We start from the raw sequence: 18,948 nt of genomic DNA on the forward strand, positions 1-18,948 counted from the left end.
GACAGCACCTCCTACCCTCAGCATCCATCTCGTCACCTTCCTGCCACATTGTCAGTTCCTTAACACCTCCTCTAACTTCTCTGCTTCTCTTAGTGGGGACTCTCCATTCTTCACAGTCCCTGAAGCCCCACATCGTATCTTTGATGCCTCTTTTTTCCTCATCGCCCACATCTAATCAGGTAGTAAGACTTGTATTTTCTCCCTTGGTGAAAACAGAAATCTAACAATCGTAATGGAGATGAGCACCTGGCAAAATCCTAATTCTCTCACTCATGAGAAGTTATGCCAGGCAATGACATATTCGGGCATTAACTGGCCACCTTCCCGATTGTTTTCCCCTGCAGATCACTGGACCCCTGCTTTACTATCTTTTCCAAATTATGTCTGCTAACTTTCTCCCTCCACTTTTGGTTTAATGTTCCCTTAATCTGACTGAATGGGGATTTGACCTGATTGTCCTTTGGCCCCTTCCAACCTTGGGGTTATATGACCAAAACTACTGTGAACCAAAGAATTAAACTGACATGGATTCCAACGTTGGAGAAGGGAAGGAGAGAGGAAGGAAAGGAGAGACAGACACTGAACAAGAACTCACAAAGACACTGCTCACACAGCTGTGTGCAGGATCGATGGTGAAATGAGGGTCTTCACCAGGACGCATCCTGGGGAAATGAATTCACTTGGAGCTCAGAAATACGACAATGAGAGAGAGTCTGAAGCCTTCATGACTTTATCCAGTTTGTTTTTCTTTTTAATGGAAATTAAATCCTGGGGAATTGAACCCAGGACCTCATGCATGCTAAGTATGCGTTCTACCAGCTGAGCTATCTCCACCCCTCTTGACTTTGTCCAGTTTTTGCTCCCACTGAACTCTGTCTCAGGCTCCACTGGATACTCTTCTGCAGTGGGGCAGGTCATCTCTGGCCCACTCTCATCTGCCACATGTTATCCTCTGGGCCACCTCTGACGTACCGCTGGTAACCACGAACATGCAGGTTAATATCCTTGGTGCTTTGCTTTCTGCAACCCCGCGGACTTCCTTTTTCACTATCATTGATACTCCTTTTCCCACAAGTCTAGGCAGAATTTTACACTCACGTAACTTGTTGAAGCCAGTAACCTGTGAGGTTCCCAGCCTCCCTCCCTCTGAAATATAAATTTATGAAATATAAATTTAGGGCCAGAAAAACTTTACAGACTCTCCCATCATGTCCTCCTTATCACTGCCACTACTATTTATAAATGAAAAATATAATAAAAACATTTGTAAACAGAAAAAGACCTCCAAATATGGGGTTTGGGGTTTTTTTAATTATTATTATTAATGGTGGAAATCAGTTTCTTCATTAGCCTATGGGAGAGCTGACATGATTCTTCCTCTGAGATCATCCTAGGCTGACTGGCCAAATTTAGTGATGGCAGCAAGAGGGCAGACACTTCACTACTGAAGCTGGAGATCTGGAGGGAGCAGATGGGTGTGGGGGTCATGAAGATGAGTGTTTGGGTCGCTGAGACCTTCCTGACTCCAGCTCCGCCTTGGCACACTCGGTACTCCCTCTGGCAACATCCTGGGTTCCCAGCAGGCCTGGGAGCTAGAGGCCACACCATCTCTTCTCTCAGCCCGAGTTCTTATGAGACCCAGCTGCTTCCCTCACAGCGGCCAAAGCCCATGGCTACAGCTAAAACTTCAGACCCAGGGGAGGGGCCCAGGCAAACCTGTGAAATGAGCAGAAAGCAATTAAGAACCCAGTCTGTCCCAAACGTCGAAAGCCCTTTCCAGCTAGATTTACCATCACTCTATGCCTCATCCCTTTCTTCCCTGTAAGTGAGTTATTGTGCATTTAGCTGCATTACAAAACCCTACCGGTTTTCAGTAATGTTTGGTACGCACCTGGCTATATTTACCGAGCTCAGGCGCATGGCGTAGTGACATGCTCCGTCTTGGGGGAGACTGCCTGGGTTTGAATCCTGGCTTCCACTTACCAGCTGTGTCACCATAAGCAGCTACTTCGGCTCATTCAGCCTTCACTTCCTCATTGGTCTTCACTTCCACTTACTTGGTCAAATGAAGATAATAATAATACACACCCCACAGGGTTGTTACCGGGACCAGTTCATCTAAAGCACTTAGTACCTGGGCCAACACCCATGTAAATTCCTCTGTAATGGTAAGCACTCCATTCATGTGCCAATAGGAAATATTACTCTCTTCACCACCAGTTGCCCTCCCCAGTTTGTAGATGCCAAATTAAGATCCCAAGAAGTTAAATAAATGACAGGGTTGTACAGCAAAATGGCTGAGCAAAGATTGATATCTGGGAGGCCTGCTTCTTAGTTTTGCACCAATTAGACTCCACTGTTTCCAAGAGTTTCCTAAAAGTTTCTTACTTTTTAAAAGCTTTTTACCTTTTCTTACTCTTACCTATTACCTTACAAACCTCTTTTCTTCTTCTTTTTTTTTTTTTTTCTTCTTTAATGGATGTACTGAGAATCAAACCCAGGACCTCACACACACTAAGCATGTGCTCTACCATTGAGCTATACCCGCCCCAAACAAACCTTTCTGATGCTCCCATTGGTTCGTTCTGCTACCTTCCACTGATACTAACTGAGCACCTGTTATGTGAGAGCTTCACGGCCAGCACCGGACACCAAGAACTGACATGAAATCTGCCCTGTGGAGCTCAAGCTTTAATGGTGACAAATGCAAACAGATACTCATACCCACACAGTTAAGTCACAGTCAGGGTGTGAGGGCCAAGTGCAAGGTGCTGAGACCCTGTAGCCAGCGATCCTGATCTTAACTGGGGACTCTGGAAAAGCATCCCTGAGAAGTGACACTGAGACCCTGGGGGTAGGGGTCCGGGGGGAGGAGAGCATTCCAGTAGCAGGAGCAGTTCCTGCAAAGCCATGGGGAAGGGAGGACTTACTGAGGAGCAGAAAGAAGGCCAGTATGGCCGAAACAGAGACGGAGGGGAAGAGCAGAAGGAGACAAAACTGGTGGCAAAGGCGGGACCCTGGACACGCAAGGCTGGGTACAGAAAGTAATGAGAAGTCTCTGAAAGAGTTTAGCCTAGAAAATAAATGATGAAATGTGCACAAAGATCACCTAACCACATATGAAAGAAGAAAAACTGGTTTGGGGAACGACGGTGGTGGGAATGGAGATCTTGATGGATTGGACTGGGTTGGTGGCAGTAGAGATGGAGAGAAATGAGTGCATTTGAGAGATATTTGGGATGCAGACTTGACACAATATATGTGTATGGATGGTGGATTGAATAGCTGGGGGTGGGGCACTGGTTTGGAATAAAGGATGATCAGTTCCATTTGGGACGTGCTGAATTTAAGGCTTCTGTGTGGCATTCCAAGTAGATGATGGTGCATGTGCTTTGGAGCTTGGAGGACAGGCCGGATGCTTCTTTGTGGACTGGCCACTGATCCTGCCGAGACAAGTTGCACACAGTTTGGCCCATTTTCTCTGACCCTGGGCAATCTCTGTTTAAAGATTCTAATGTTGTGTTTCTCTGGCTTTTCAGGATTCTAGCCAGGCAATTCCTCTGGTGGTAGAAAGCTGTATCCGGTTTATCAGCAGACACGGTAAGCAGGATCCCCGCCTTGCCCATATTTGTGCGGAATTGGGAGGAACTTCCAGGAATTCTTTGTTGAATAAGAATAGAGATTGACTTCCCATCCTGACAGTCTGAGAAAAGGAATAAAATCTTACTTGTTCACATAATGTTTGCTACCTCAAAATGGCCACATCTAGACATTGAGGACAAGACAGCATATAAATTGACCCCAAAATGCCTCAGCCACTTACCACACTTCCCTTTCTAGCTCAAGAGTGACTTCTAAATTATAGCTGTTATGAGAGTAGGTCTAGCTGGCCCAATGTGGTGACAGCAGTTTCGCCATTACTCACCGCCTTTGCGTGTATTGGTATGTCCCACTGCACAGCCTTGACCATATGTCACATTGGCTTTCCGCATCAGACTGCTTTGAAAATCAAAGTCCTCTTATAATGTTACATTGACTCCTAGTCACATCCAGTTTGGGTTCTGGTTTGGTCTCACTGGATACAACATCACCAGAGCTCAGTTAGTAGCCGATCTTAAAGTTGTAGCCAACATTTGAGAGTCTGCAGGGACTGGCTCCTTCTAAGTTGAGTTACTTTATCTTCTGTTTAGATGAGGCTGAATCTCATAAACTCCATTCCTCACCTGCTCCTAGGCTGATTAGACAGAATTTCAGGAAAGAGATGAATAGCCAGAGAATCAGTCTTCCAAGTATAAGCATATTTAGAAAGTGCAGCTATCTGAGCATGCGTCATGAAGGTTTCTAGCATCAGAAATTGTTTTTAGTTGCTGTCCTATCTAGTTAGAGGAAGCGTTGACAGAATGACCTTCTTGGAGCTAAGGAGGTGTGCAGTTGATCGCTGGTCTCAATTCAGAAACACCCATTCTCTCTCCCTTCCTCTCCTTCTCTCCCAATAAACTGGGACATTGCTTGGGTTCTTTTTTGGAATAGTCATTATTTTAGTATGCTTATGACTTATCCCATTCTAATTAGCTACAATTTTTTCAGCTTATCTCCATTCATTAGAAGTAACAGCATTGTATAGCCGTATATTGAGCGGTCAACAGATACCTGTCAAGCCCCTGATCAATGCTGGGCGCCGTGCATTGCCAAATAGGAAAACCAAAACAGGACTAATACGCTGTTCCTGTCTTTACTTGGTTTTATGATGCAGTTGGGAGAAAATAAATAAGCAAGTAAAAAGTTAAATAAAAAGATAAGCTGTAATGGTTCATTATAGCAGTATAAGAAATTTCACGGGATGGTGATGCTTAATGGTCAAGCAGTTGGCAAAGGTAAGTCCAAACTAAGTTCAGGGGAGGATGAATTATTTGTGCCTAAAGAACAATAGGGAGAGGAGAGTCTGAACTCCAGTTCTTTCATCCATACCTTCCATCATTCATTCATTCAATAAATACATGTCTTCCTTGACTTCTAGTGGGATTATATCCCAATAAACCCATCGTAAGTTGAAAATATCTTAAGTCAAAAATGCATGTAATACACCTAACCTACTGAACATTATACACAAATATGTACAGCTTAGCCTAGCCTACCTCCAACACACTTAGAACCCTTGTACTAGGCTACATTTGGGCAAAAACATCTAACATAGAGCCAGTTTGATAATAAAGTGTTGAATATCTCACATAATTTATTGAGTACTGGACTGAGAGTGAAAAACAGAAGGGTTGTGTGGGCACAGAATGATGGTTAAGTGTGTCGGTTGTTTACCTTTATGTTCACATGGGAGCTGCGGCCCTTGACTGCTGCCCCGCATGACAAGAGAGTTCTGTACCGCATGTCAGTAGCCCAGGAAAACATCAAGATTCCAGACACAGTTTCCGCTGAATATGTATCTCTTTTGCACCATGGTAAAGTCAAAAAGTTGTAAGTGAAACCATCATAAATCGAAGACCGTCTGTATACATATTGATTGCTCACTGTGTGCCAAGAAAAAGTTCCTTCTTTTCCTCATGAAACTTACATTCTACCGAAGGACCAATAAATAAATAGTCAGTTGATTGGTCGATAAATAAACAAATCAATATACAACATGTCAGACGTTGGTGAGTGTCATGAAGACAAGTAAAGCAAGGTGAGGAGATGGAGAACAGAGAAGGGATACTGTTCTAGGTGGGTTGTTCAGGGAAAAGGCCTTGGGGTCACCCACGGAGGTGACATTTGAGCAGTCCTGAAGAAAGTGAGGGAGTGAGCCACAGGGGTATCTGAGGGAGAGTGTTTTGGAGAGTTAGGGAGAAGGAACATCGAATGCAGAGATCCTTGGCATGTGCGAGGACCAGCAAGCAGGATTCTAGTGTGGCTGGAGCAGAGTGGCAGGAGATGAAGCCAGAGGCCAGATTCTTTGGGTTTTATCAGCTAAGGTAGGTGTTTGGATTTCATTCTGAGTTGGAAAGCTACTAGAGAATTTTGAACAGGGAGCGATCTTTCTAAAGGATCCCAGGCTGCTGCGTAGAGATAAGGCCATAGGAGGCAACAGGAGGCTACAGCAGCAGCCCAGGGAAGACGTGGCAGTGGCCTGCACAGGGCATTAGCCTGTGGGGTTGCGGAGAAGTCGATGGGTTCTGGATAGGATGCTGTGCCTGTCTCTGCCCCTGTACAGGCGCAGTACATGAGGAGACCAAAACTTAGCAAATGTCTGTGGTGAGACTCTTGGGAAACAGGTATGCTTACATATTGCTGATGGGAATGTAAAGCGGTACAACCTTCCTGGAGGGGAATTTGGCAACAACTCACAGAACTATATATGCACTAATCTTCTGTCCCAGCCATCAGGGATTTACCTTCTAGGGACTTACCATGAAGATACATCTCCAAAAATAGGAAAATATATATGCACAGTATATATGCAGCATCATTTGAAATTGCATAGTATTAGAAGCAACCTAAATACCATATGGAGAGGAATTGATGAATAAACTGCAGTATATCCACACAGTGGAATCCTATGCAGCTACAAAAACAAAGAATGAGGAAGATCGCCATGAAATGACATGGAGAGATTTCCAGGATACATTGTCAAGTGAACAAAACAAAGTACAAAATGGTATCTATAGCATGCTGCCTTTCATGTAAAAAGGAAGGGAATATAAGAATATACATGTGTCTTCTCATATCTGCAGGAAGAAATGCAGGAAGGATGAATCCAGAAACTAAGATGTGATTGGTTATCTACACAGATGGGTGGAAAAGGGTGAAAAGAGTCAGAGAAGGGGAAATGGGAGGGGAGTGACATTTTCCTGAGGACTCCTTTTTGTGTAATTTTGATTTTTAGAACCACATTGGTATTTCCCATACTCAAAAGATAAATAAACAAATACATAAAACAAGGATGTGGGTAAAACCCCAAATGGAATACAAACAGTAATAAATAAACCTAACTGTGTCACAAATGAATAACATAACCACACTGAGATGATAAAGAAGAAAGCAATCTAAGTGTCTGGAAAACTGTATTTTGATTATATACTAGAAATCTAACAACAGAAAGAACTGTAAACAAATATTGTACAGTAGTGGGTAATTTTTTTAATCACAGGGTTGTGAGCTAGTAATTCTGAAACCATTTTATTTGTTTTTTTCTCCTCTGTCTACTTTTTGTTTTTTTATTTTTAATTTTTTTACATTTTTTATTGAGTTACAGTCATTTTACAATGTTGTGTCAAATTCCAGTGTAGAGCACAATTTTTCAGTTGTACATGAACATACATATATTCATTGTTACATGTTTTTTTTGCTGTGAGCTACCACAAGATCTTGTTATATGTTTCCCTATGCTATTCAGTATAATTTTTTTTTATTGATTTATAATCATTTTACAATGTTGTGTCAAATTCCAGTGTAGAGCACAATTTTTCAGTCATACATGAACATATATATATTCATTGAGACATTTTTTCTCTGTGAGCTACCATAAGATCTTGTGTATATTTCCCTGTGCTATACATTATCATCTTGTTTATCTAGTCTACAATTTTGAAATCCCGTCTATCCCTTCCCACCCTCCGCCCCGTTGGCAACCACAAGTTTGTATTCTATGTCTATGAATCTATTTCTGTTTTGTATTTATGCTTTGTTTTTGTTGTTTTTGTTTTTTAGGTTTTTTTTTTAGATTCCACATTAGAGCGATCTCATATGGTATTTTTCTTTCTCTTTCTGGCTTACATCACTTAGAATGACACTCTCCAGGAACATCCATGTTGCTGCAAATGGCATTATATTGTCGGTTTTTATGGCTGAATAGTATTTCATTGTATAAATATAGCACATCTTTTTTATCCAGTCATCTGTTGATGGACATTTAGGCTGTTTCTATGTCTTGGCTATTGTAAATAATGCTGCTATGCACCCATTTATGGCGACCGCATGGCATCCGCCTCCCGGGAGCAGGCTGACCTGGGGATGTGCCTGGGGCAGCAGAGGCCGCCCCCAGTCCCTGCTGCAGGAATGAAGGGGAGAAACTGACCAGCTCACCAGGGGCAGCTCCTCTCTTCTTGCGGCTGCTCCAGGTTCGCAGGATACTTGTTTCCAGGTCAGTGGGCTCCCGGGAGGCAGGCGCAGTGTGTTCAGGGTGCGGCTGCAGGGAGGGGTGCTGCCCCAGGGGGAGCAGGGGGACTTGCTCCCGTCTTCCCCCAGGCCTATCCTGGGAGCAGCCTTTGCCTCTGCTTCACAGGACCCATGTCTTCATGTCAGTCTGCTCCTGGGAGGAGGGCGCAGTGCAGTCAGGGGGCAGCGTCAGCGGCAGACAGGGACTTTAGGAGGACTGGGCTCTGGCCTAGGATAACAGCTCTCCTTTCTAATCTTGTTTCCGTCAGTTGGTGGCTGTAGTGGCTTTTCCTTTTAAGGTTATGACCAGATACTGAACATAGATTTCTATGCTATACAGAAGCATTTTTACATATAGTGGCTAGCATTTGTAAATCTCAAACTCCCAAATTTATCCCTTCTCGCCCCCTTTCCCTGGTAACCATAAGATTGTTTACTAAGTCTGCAAGTATGTTTCTGTTTTGTAGATGAGTTCATAGTGTCTTTTTTTTTAAGATTGCACATATGAGTGATATCATATGGTATTTTTCTTCCTGTTTCTGGCTCACTTCACTTAGAATAACAATCTCTGGGTCAAACCATGTTGCTGCAAATGGCATTATTTTATCCTTTTTATGGCAGTGTAGTATTCCATTGTATAAATATACCACATCTTCTTTATCTAGTCATCTGTTGATGGACATTTAGGCTGTTTCCATGTCTTGCCTATTGTAAATAGTGCTGCTATGTACATTGGGGTGCAGGTATCATTTTGAAGTAGAGTTCCTTCTGGATATATGCCCAGGAGCGGGATTCCTGGGTCATATGGTAAGTCTATTCCTAGTCTTTTGAGGAATCTCTATACTGTTTTCCACAGTGGCTGCACCAAACTGCATTCCCACCAGCAGTGTAGGAGGGTTCCCTTTTCTCCACAGCCTCTCCACCATTTGTTATGTGTGAACTTTTCAATGATGGCCATTCTGACTGATATGACATGATCCCTCATTGTAGTTTTGATTTGCATTTCTCTTATAATTAGTGATATTGAGCATTTTTTCATGTGCTTTTTGATCATTTGTATGTCTTCCTTGGAGAATTGTTTGTTTAGGTCTTCTGCCCATTTTTGGATTGTGTTGTTTGTGTTTTTTCTTATTAAGTCATATGAGCTGCTTATATATTCTGGAGTTCAAGCCTTTGTCAGTTTCATTTGCAAAAATTTTCTCCCATTCCATAAGTTGTCTTTCTGTTTTACTTATGGTTTCCTTTGCTGTGCAGAAGCTTGTAAGTTTCATTAGGTCCCATTTGTTTATTCTTACTTTTATTTCTATTGCTTGGGTAGACTGCCCTAGGAGAACATTTTTGAGATGTATGTCAGATAATGTTTTGCCTATATTTTCTTCTAGAAGGTTTATTGTATCTTGTCTTATGTTTAAGTCTTTGATCCATTTTGAGTTTATTTTTGTGTATGGTGTAAGGGAGTGTTCTAGCTTCATTGCTTTACATACTGCTGTCCAGTTTTCTCAACACCATTTGCTGAAGAGACTGTGTTTATTCCATTGTATATTCTTGCCTCCTTTGTCGAAGATTAGTTGACCAAAAGTTTGTGGGTTCATTTCTGGACTCTCTATTCTATTCCATTGGTCCATATATCTGTTTTGTACCAGTACCATGCTGTTTTGATGACTATAGCTCTATAGTATTGTCTGAAGTCTGGGAGAGTTATTCCTCCAGCCTCTTTCTTTTTCTTCAGTAATGTTTGGCAATTCTAGGTCTTTTGTAGTTCCATATAAATCTTACTATGATTTGTTCTAGTTCTGTGAAAATGTCCTGGGTAATTTGATAGAGATTGCATTAAATCTGTAGATTGCCTTGGACAGTGTGACCATTTTTTTTTTTAATTTTATCTGTCAGCAGGTTTTTTTTTTTTTAACATTTTTTATTGATTTATAATCATTTTACAATGTTGTGTCAAATTCCAGTGTTCAGCACAATTTTTCAGTTATTCATGGACATATACACACTCATTGTCACATTTTTTTCTCTGTGAGTTACCATAACATTTTGTGTATATTTCCCTGTGCTATACAGTGTAGTCTATTCTACAATTTTGAAATCCCAGTCTATCCCTTCCCACCCTCCACCCCCCTGGTAACCACAAGTCTGTATTCTCTGTCTGTGAGTCTATTTCTGTCCTTTATTTATGCTTTGTTTTTGTTTGTTTGTTTGTTTGTTTTTGTTTTTGTTTTTTAGACTCCACATATGAGCGATCTCATATGGTATTTTTCTTTCTCTTTCTGGCTTACTTCACTTAGAATGACATTCTCCAGGAGCATCCATGTTGCTGCAAATGGCATTATGTTGTCGGTTTTTATGGCTGAGTAGTATTCCATTGTATAAATTTACCACATCTTCTTTATCCAGTCACCTGTTGATGGACATTTAGGCTGTTTCCATGTTTTGGCTATTGTAAATAGTGCTGCTATGAACATTGGGGTGCAGGTGTCATCCTGAAGTAGATTTCCTTCTGGATACAAGCCCAGGAGTGGGATTCCTGGGTCATATGGTAAGTCTATTCCTAGTCTTTTGAGGAATCTCCACACTGTTTTCCATAGTGGCTGCACCAAACTGCATTTCCCACCAGCAGTGTAGGAGGGTTCCCCTTTCTCCACAGCCTCTCCAGCATTTGTCATTTGTGGATTTTTGAATGACGGCCATTCTGACTGGTGTGAGGTGATACCTCATTGTAGTTTTGATTTGCATTTCTCTGATAATTAGTGATATTGAGCATTTTTTCATGTGCTTTTTGATCATTTGTATGTCTTCCTTGGAGAATTGCTTGTTTAGGTCTTCTGCCCATTTTTGGATTGGGTTGTTTATTTTTTTCTTATTGAGTCGTATGAGCTGCTTATATATTCTGGAGATCAAGCCTTTGTCGGTTTCACTTGCAAAAATTTTCTCCCATTCCGTAGGTTTTCTTCTTGTTTTATTTCTGGTTTCCTTTGCTGTGCAGAAGCTTGTAAGTTTCATTAGGTCCCATTTGTTTATTCTTGCTTTTATTTCTTCTAGGAGAAAATTTTTGAAATGTATGTCAGATAATGTTTTGCCTATGTTTTCCTCTAGGAGGTTTATTGTATCTTGTCTTATGTTTAAGTCTTTAATCATTTTGAGTTGATTTTTGTATATGGTGTAAGGGAGTGTTCTAGCTTCATTGTTTTACATGCTGCTGTCCAGTTTTCCCAACACCATTTGCTGAAGAGACTGTCTTTATTCCAATGTATATTCTTGCCTCCTTTGTCAAAGATGAGTTGACCAAAAGTTTGTGGGTTCATTTCTGGGCTCTCTATTCTGTTCCATTGGTCTATATGTCTGTTTTTGTACCAATACCATGCTGTCTTGATGACTGTAGCTCTATAGTATTGTCTGAAGTCTGGGAGAGTTATTCCTCCAGCCTCTTTCTTTCTCTTCAGTAATGCTTTGGCAATTCTAGGTCTTTGATGGTTGCATATGAATTTTATTATGATTTGTTCTAGTTCTGTGAAAATGTCCTGGGTAATTTGATAGAGATTGCATTAAATCTGTAGATTGTCTTGGGCAGTGTGACCATTTTAACAATATTGATTCTTCCAATCCAGGAGCATGGGATATCTTTCCATTTTTTTTAAGTCTTCTTTAACTTCCTTCATCAGTGGTTTCTAGTTTTCTGTGTATAAGTCTTTCACCTCCTTGGTTAGATTTATTCCTAGGTATTTTATTACTTTGGGTGCTATTTTAAAAGGGATTGTTTCTTTACGTTCTTTTTCCGTTGATTCATTGTTAGTGTAAAGAAATGCAACTGATTTTGAACGTTAATCTTGTAACCTGCTACTTTGCTGAATTCTTCAATTATTTCTAGTAGTTTTTGTGTGGACCTTTTAGGGTTTTCCATATTAGTATCATGTCGTCTGCATGTAGTGACACTTTTACCTCTTTTTTTCCAATTTGGATCCCTTTTATTTCTCTCTCTTGCCTGATTGCTGTGGCTAGGACTTCCAAGACTATGTTGAATAGGAATGGGGATAGTGGGTAGCCTTGTCTTGTCCCAGATTTTAGTGGGAAGCTTTTGAGTTTTTCACCATTGAGTGCTATGCTGGCTGTAGGTTTGTCATACATAGCTTTTATTATGTTGAGATATGATCCCTCTATACCCACTTTGGTGAGAGATTTTATCATAAATGGGTGTTGAATTTTATCAAATGCTTTTTCTGCATCTATTGAGATGATCGTGTGGTTTTTGTCCTTTCTCTTGTTGATGTGATGTATTACATCGATTGATTTGCGTATGTTGAACCACCCATGTGTCCCTGGGATGAACCCCACTTGATCATAATATATAATCTTTTTTATGTGTTGTTGGATTCTATTTACTAATATTTTGGTAAGGATTTTTGCATCTATGTTCATCACTGATATTGATTTGTAATTCTCTTTTTTGGTAGTGTCTTTGCCTGGTTTTGGTATCATTTTATTTGTATTACTGGATTGAGCCAATAAATATATTATCAAAGAAAAAAAACTTGGTATATAGTAGCTGTTCAAAAAACATTTGTTCAGCTAAATTGAACTTTTTCCCCCAAATAGAGACTCAGGGTATTCCTGAGATCCCTAGAGGTTATGGATAAAATTTTTGTACATATACATTTACATCCAGCACAAGATGGAAGGTTCTGTGTGATTTCCAAATAACTTACCCAAGTCTGACTGGCTTTATACTTTAATGTTGCTATGCACCGTGGGAAAATGAGAAAGGTCGTGGAGGTGTCAGGTTGGTTACGTGAAGGCTTACCTGCATTATAGTAGAAAACCCAACTGCTTTTCCCCTTCACCGTCTAGAAACTGACTATTTATTAATGTTCCTACTTTCAGAATCATCAGATTAGATTCTGTCTGTTGAGCAAGAACACACAATAGCCCTTCTAAAGCATAAGTTCTCAAGGGGAAAGGAAAACCAGACAGAAAGGGACCTCAGTGTGCCTCAGGCCTGCTGCCTGGTTTCCAGTAAGCTCTCCTCTGAGCTCTTCCTGTCCTGGGCCCAGGGGCAAAGGCAGCTCGTCCTTGATGGTCCAGTCCACCAAAAAGTACCAAGATGGTCCTCTCTCAGCAAGCTGTTGGCTCCACCAATGACACTAAGCAGCCTGGTCCTGGAGATGACATTTCCTTATATTATACTGTGTTTTTGCCATGTCATGGAGTATGTGACTGTTTCTGTCAGAAACTTGCTGTTTACATTCTGTGTTTACATGGCATTATCTGGCTGTTACATCCATTGGTAACTAATATGGTACTGCTACTTTGGGGTCTTAACATCGCCTGCCATTCTGTGAGGAATATTCTGGAGATTCCCTTAGACGAACAGACAACTTACGTCCCATCACAAGCCAGCGAGTTAAATTCCCCCCGCTTATGCAGTGCTATTGCTTCAGTTGGATTCAGGAGCCAGTCCTGGCCTGTGTGGTTTGCTTCAAAGGTCTAGCTTGTAGAATCCAGTCCCCCTCTCACCTAGAGTGGAGTCCTAAAACAGTGGGCAAAATGTCGCATTATTCTCCTTTGTTTTCCAAACAAGAAAGTTGTTTGAAGATTCCAGATTTTCGAGGGACTTTGACTAAGTACCCAAGGTTGAGCCACAGGGCTCCTGAGAAAAACTGGGCAGGCCTGATATGGTTAAAGATGCTTGCAGTCCAGCCCCCCAGGCCCCTGCTTCCTGGACCCCTCCCCAGTTTTGCAGTTGCGTGTGTGGCGCTGTCTGGGAGCCACTTCCACGTTCAAACTGTAGTTGCGTGTATGGCGCTGTCTGGGAGCCACTTCCACGTTCAAACTGACAATTGGGATCTGCCCTCTCTGCTCTCACTCCAGAAGCCCTGGGTTTGCATCCTGGCCCTGGTTCATATCTCCCATATAACCTAAGGCTGGTCATCACCTATCAGTCCCCTCCCCTAGAAAAGGCTTGCTGGTAACCCCTACCTTACATGCCTGTAAGCACCCAGGCATTTCTCAGCAGCAATCACCACCACGTGCATTAATCTATTATTATTTTTACTCTAACAAAATTCAAAGAGACCGAGTTTTCATGCACAGTATCACCATGTGGCAGTCACGCGTGTTTGCCTTTAGAGTCAAGCTGCGGTCAGGGACCAGTGGCTAGCACAGTGCCTGACAATACTCTCTGTTCGCCTGTCTTTTCATGTCCTCCCTTTTTCATAAGCAGTGAAAGCATTGTCCCCCAGAACAGCCAGATAGTGTTAGAACAGCTAAAGCAATCATGATCTCAGAGCTTACGAAACTCAGATGGTGTCTAATGGCTTGCCTGCCATGCTTCTGGATTGCACCCCTGACCCTGGGGACAAGAAAGTGCCAGGAAGTCACTCCCCTACTTTGCAGTTGGGGACAGAGTCACAAGGGCTGGAGAGGGCAGCCGTCAGCATCAGGAGTGATGTAGCTCTCTCTTCCCTTGAGTCTCTGACTCGGCGCTCTTTCGGCTAATGCCTCGTGTTCGTTCCAGTGACTTTTCCACCATCCTTGTAAAGTCTTTTCCCACCAGCTGGCGGAGAGAGACACTCAGCTAAGCTTGGAGCTGTGGTTGTGAATTTGCCGTTTTTTTCTCCCTTGATCACATTTCCCGGTCTTTCTAGGACTACAGCATGAAGGAATTTTCCGAGTGTCAGGATCCCAGGTGGAAGTGAATGACATCAAAAACGCTTTTGAGAGAGGTGAGGAAACAACCTTAAAGATAAGACCAAATGTCTGCCAGCCCCCTGGGATGTGGGCGCTACCCTTCCTTCCCTGAGAGGTACCCAGAGGTCAGCAAGCCAGCTTGCCTCCCCGTTCAGCCCAGCCCCTTCTCTCTGGTAGACATCCCCTCACTAGATATGCACCAAGACGCCAGGGCATGTCCCTGTTTCCTCCTTCTCAGCCCCGGGCATCCTGCCTCTCTCCTGAGGATGATCTGCCCAAACCCCAGAAGGTAACTGTGGTATCTGGGCAGTTGATGGCTATATGCGGGACCCTTGGTGGCAGGGCGAGTGCGCCTGCTCCATCGTAGCCCATTTATCATCTTGTGGGTTATTAAGGTAATGGGCAAGCTTCGGCAATTTCCGTCACCCTAATGGATATATATAGTTTCAATTTGAGGTTGGTCCTGTCATTAAATCTAATTACACCTGATATGAAATCTTCCATTGGGAGCCCCAGCATGATTGTTCTCCTGTAAGTAGGTGTCCTTTGCCACAGGCCAAGAGAAGTGAGAGCTAGTCAGAGGGGCTGGCCTCCCTGGCCTCGTTTCCCTCCCCTAGGGGCTCAGTCCCAGCCTGCTTTCAGGATTCTTGTGACAGAGCCAATTGCTGTGTCCCATCCCCAGCCCAGAGGGAATGTCCCTGAGCTAGTCTGGCACAAGTAAATTTATCTTAATGGACTCTTGTGGCCCTGCCCTCCGCCCCTGGGGCCCCTGTGTCTAAGCAGTCCTTGCTTTATCTGGTCACCCTACTCGTGGCTGCCATGCTGGGCAGAGAGCTGATGGACTGTGATGAAGACCCCCTTCCCTACCACCTCTGCTCCATCCTGTGTGTTTTTACCTCTCTCACTCTCTTTCCTTTTTGGGGGGTTTGCTTATCCTCAGGAGAGGACCCCCTGGCTGGGGACCAGAATGACCATGACATGGACTCTATAGCTGGCGTCCTGAAGCTTTACTTCCGGGGGCTGGAACACCCTCTCTTCCCCAAGGACATCTTCCATGACCTAATGGCCTGCGTTAGTAAGTATCATCCCAGAACACCTCATAGCAACAGATATGAAATTTCCACCAGGTCTTATTTTCTCGTAAGCTTTCCAGTAATGTTTTCCTTTTTCCCTTTTCCTCGGTGAAGTTACTCCTTGGTTCTCACTCCTTCATCCCCTGGTAGGGGAGCGAAAAAAGTGAATTTTCAATAAGAGTCTGGACCAGAAGTCAGAACTCCTGGGTTTTTTCTTTCTGTTTCACCCCAAGCTCCTTTGTTTTGCTAGGCTTTGTCTGTCTTCAGCAAAATACATCTGTGTTCATATGTAAGACACAGACAGTCCTTTTCAGCTACTGGAGGCTTATTTATTAGTGCTGGTACTTTTCGTGACTCAAAGAGAGAACTCGTAGATGTTACAGATGTTGCCTGCCTGTTGCTTTAAATATGACGCGGCTCACCTGCTAGATGTGTTAATATGTGTTCTTCTAGGAATAAAAGCCCTCTGCACGCTTAAAAGTAATGATATAAATGTTTTCTCAGAGAGGGAGAGTCTCTGTGTGATCTTTAGATAAAGTGGGTATCTTAGAGGTTCTCTGCCTCTTACTCTAAAATGTGGGGCTTGAAAAGCTTTTCCTGGCCATTTAGTTTAGCTCATTTTACTGGAACACGTCTCATTTGTTGTCCATGGAAACTTGGATGAGTGTTAGGTCATCCTGGAAGCAGACCTCATGGGAATGATGGCTTCAGAGCTGGAGGAGGCCATTCCTTTGAAATGGAGAAAAGTTTTTCTTCCCTAATCAGCCAGGGTCTCCATGCCCGCCGAGTTTCCAGTATATATGCTGAGCGCCATCCCTCCGTCATTCTCAGGGAGAGGCCCAGAGCACTCAGGAAGCTAGCTCTCTTGTTTTATTTGTTTCCCCACCATTTGTGGGAGTCCTCGTGGAAATGAGTTCTGTGGGTGATCAAATATATGCATCCCTCGTGTCTTCACGTCTTTGTCCAGGACTGGGCCTAGGTAGACTATCCTAAGTGGACTGGGGTTGCCAAGACAGTGCAAGATACCTTGGCTGCCCAGTCCCCTGCCCAGATGGGCTCCTGATCCAGGACCTCCCATTCCTTTCTCACATAAAGGCTCTCATAGAAAATGACAATATCGGGGGAGGGTATAGCTCAAGTGGTAGAGCGCATGCTTATGAAGGTACAAGGTCCTGGGTTCAATCCCCAGTACCTCCTCTAAAAATAAATAAGTAAATAGACCTAATTACTGCCCCCAAAATTTTTTTTAAATTAAAAAAGAAATTCAAAAAAAAAAAAAAAAGAAAGAAAGAAAATGACAATATCCACAGTGCATACCGTGGAAGCTGGGGGCTGGCTGTGAGGGAGGCACAGGCCTAGGGTCGTACCTGGAATTAATCTGACCACAGCACAAGAGTCAGGAAAATCCTCTGGTTTTCTCCCCAAATATTGCTCCTTACACAGGGGCATGCCATTTCTTGCCTCTGGCCACAGTCTCCTCACCCCCACTGCAGATAAGGGAGGGGGGACGATCGGCCAGACTGGTCCAGGGGATGAGGTGATGCACATGTGGAGCGGGCAGGACAGGACCTGCGCAGCCCCTCCCCCTCCCCACACGGAGGCCCTCCAAGGCTGGGTGTTGAGCAGTCAGAGCAGTTTACAGTCAGCATCTTACCTGTGGTCTTATAATAAGAGAGTGGTAGATGCTATGGGGAACATCTCCAACCCCTTCTGTGCCCAAGGAGCATCCTTACGTCCTGCCCCAGTGAGGTGTCTGGAGCCCAATGTGCCCCATCACAGCAGCCCCACTGCAAGGAGCCGCCTGGGACCTCCTTACGTTGCACCAGTGCTGCGTGGACTTGACCTGGCTGCTGTCTGTGTTGTACTTGCTGCTAGTAAGGGCCTTCTGACCACTGCTCCCTGGGCGCTCAGTCACCTTGGAGGCTAATGCATGGCTTTCTTCTTTCAGCAATGGACAACCTGCAGGAGAGAGCTCAGCACATCCGGAAAGTCCTCCTGGTCCTGCCCAAAACCACTCTGATTATCATGAGATACCTCTTTGCCTTCCTCAATCAGTGAGTAGCCTTCGCAGTGAGCGGTGGTATCCGGCCTTGGCCTCGGGCACTGGAAGTTTACGTAGGGACCTGTGATGATTCATCCAGCCCAACAAATGCTGATTGAATGCCTACTGTATGCCAGGCACAGCTGTAGGATGTAAGAATAGCTTGTGAAATCAGAGGCAAAAGCCTGGATACCATTTAAGCTGTGTTCTGGCAAAAGACACAGACAATAGCAGACACATCAGGTAGTAATAAGCGCTTAGAAGAAAAACACGGAAGTGTAAGCTGAGGGACTGGGGGCAGGGGTGGAAGAGGGAGAGCCACTGCAGAGGGGCGGGGAGACAGCATACGAGCAGCAGCCTAAATGAAGGAAGGTGGGAACCACAGGGACAGTCAAGGCGATCAAGCCCCAAAAGTCGTGGCAACCATGAGTTTGTATTTGAAGAAGCCATCGGAAAGTTTCAAGCAGAAGGTTATTATGATCTGACTTCTTATATATTTTTAAAATCCACCAACTGCTTTGTGGAGAAGTTACTGCAGAGTAATGTGTGGAGAAGGGAGACCTCTCCAGAGGTTATTGTACCGTCTTGGACAGGAGTGCTGGTGGCCTAGGTTGGGGAGGTGAGGATGGAGGGTGGTGGAAGGGGTCAGGTTTGGGATCTGTTTTGAACGTAGCCTTGAAAGGACTTGCTGATAGGTAGGGTGTAGGATGTGAGGAAAGAGAAGTTCTAAAATTTTGGCATGAGCATCAGGGGAGTCGTGATGCCATTTGTGGAGTAGGGGAAGACAAGGTGCCGAGGTGGACGCGTTAACCTGAGGCACCCGTTGCCCTCCAGGTGGAGGTTCTAAGTAGGCAACTGAACACAGGAATCGGATGCTCGGAGGAGAAACCCGGAGCGGAGACGCAGTGTGGAGTCATCGTGTACTGGTGCTATTTAGCTGGTCAGCCAGGGAGTGAGTGTAGCTAGAAGAGAGATCTGAGGACCGGAGGGGCCTTGGGCTTG

General features: G+C 43.8%; 1 protein-coding gene across 7 annotated transcripts in view; it reads left to right on the plus strand.

Moving 5' to 3' along the window:
* Nucleotides 1-18,948, plus strand: part of SRGAP2 (SLIT-ROBO Rho GTPase activating protein 2) — a 235,092-nt gene that overhangs the window by 191,422 nt on the left and 24,722 nt on the right. For all 7 annotated transcript variants that reach the window (XM_010991346.3, XM_010991348.3, XM_010991347.3 and 4 more), the window contains 4 exons: nt 3,540-3,600; nt 14,790-14,867; nt 15,773-15,907; nt 17,854-17,959. In XM_010991346.3, the coding sequence (XP_010989648.1) occupies nt 3,540-3,600; nt 14,790-14,867; nt 15,773-15,907; nt 17,854-17,959 (380 nt within the window). The remainder of the gene's footprint in view (nt 1-3,539; nt 3,601-14,789; nt 14,868-15,772; nt 15,908-17,853; nt 17,960-18,948) is intronic.

This window comes from Camelus dromedarius, chromosome 21 (genome assembly GCF_036321535.1).
Source record: "Camelus dromedarius isolate mCamDro1 chromosome 21, mCamDro1.pat, whole genome shotgun sequence".
In the NCBI taxonomy this organism is placed as follows: domain Eukaryota; kingdom Metazoa; phylum Chordata; class Mammalia; order Artiodactyla; family Camelidae; genus Camelus; species Camelus dromedarius.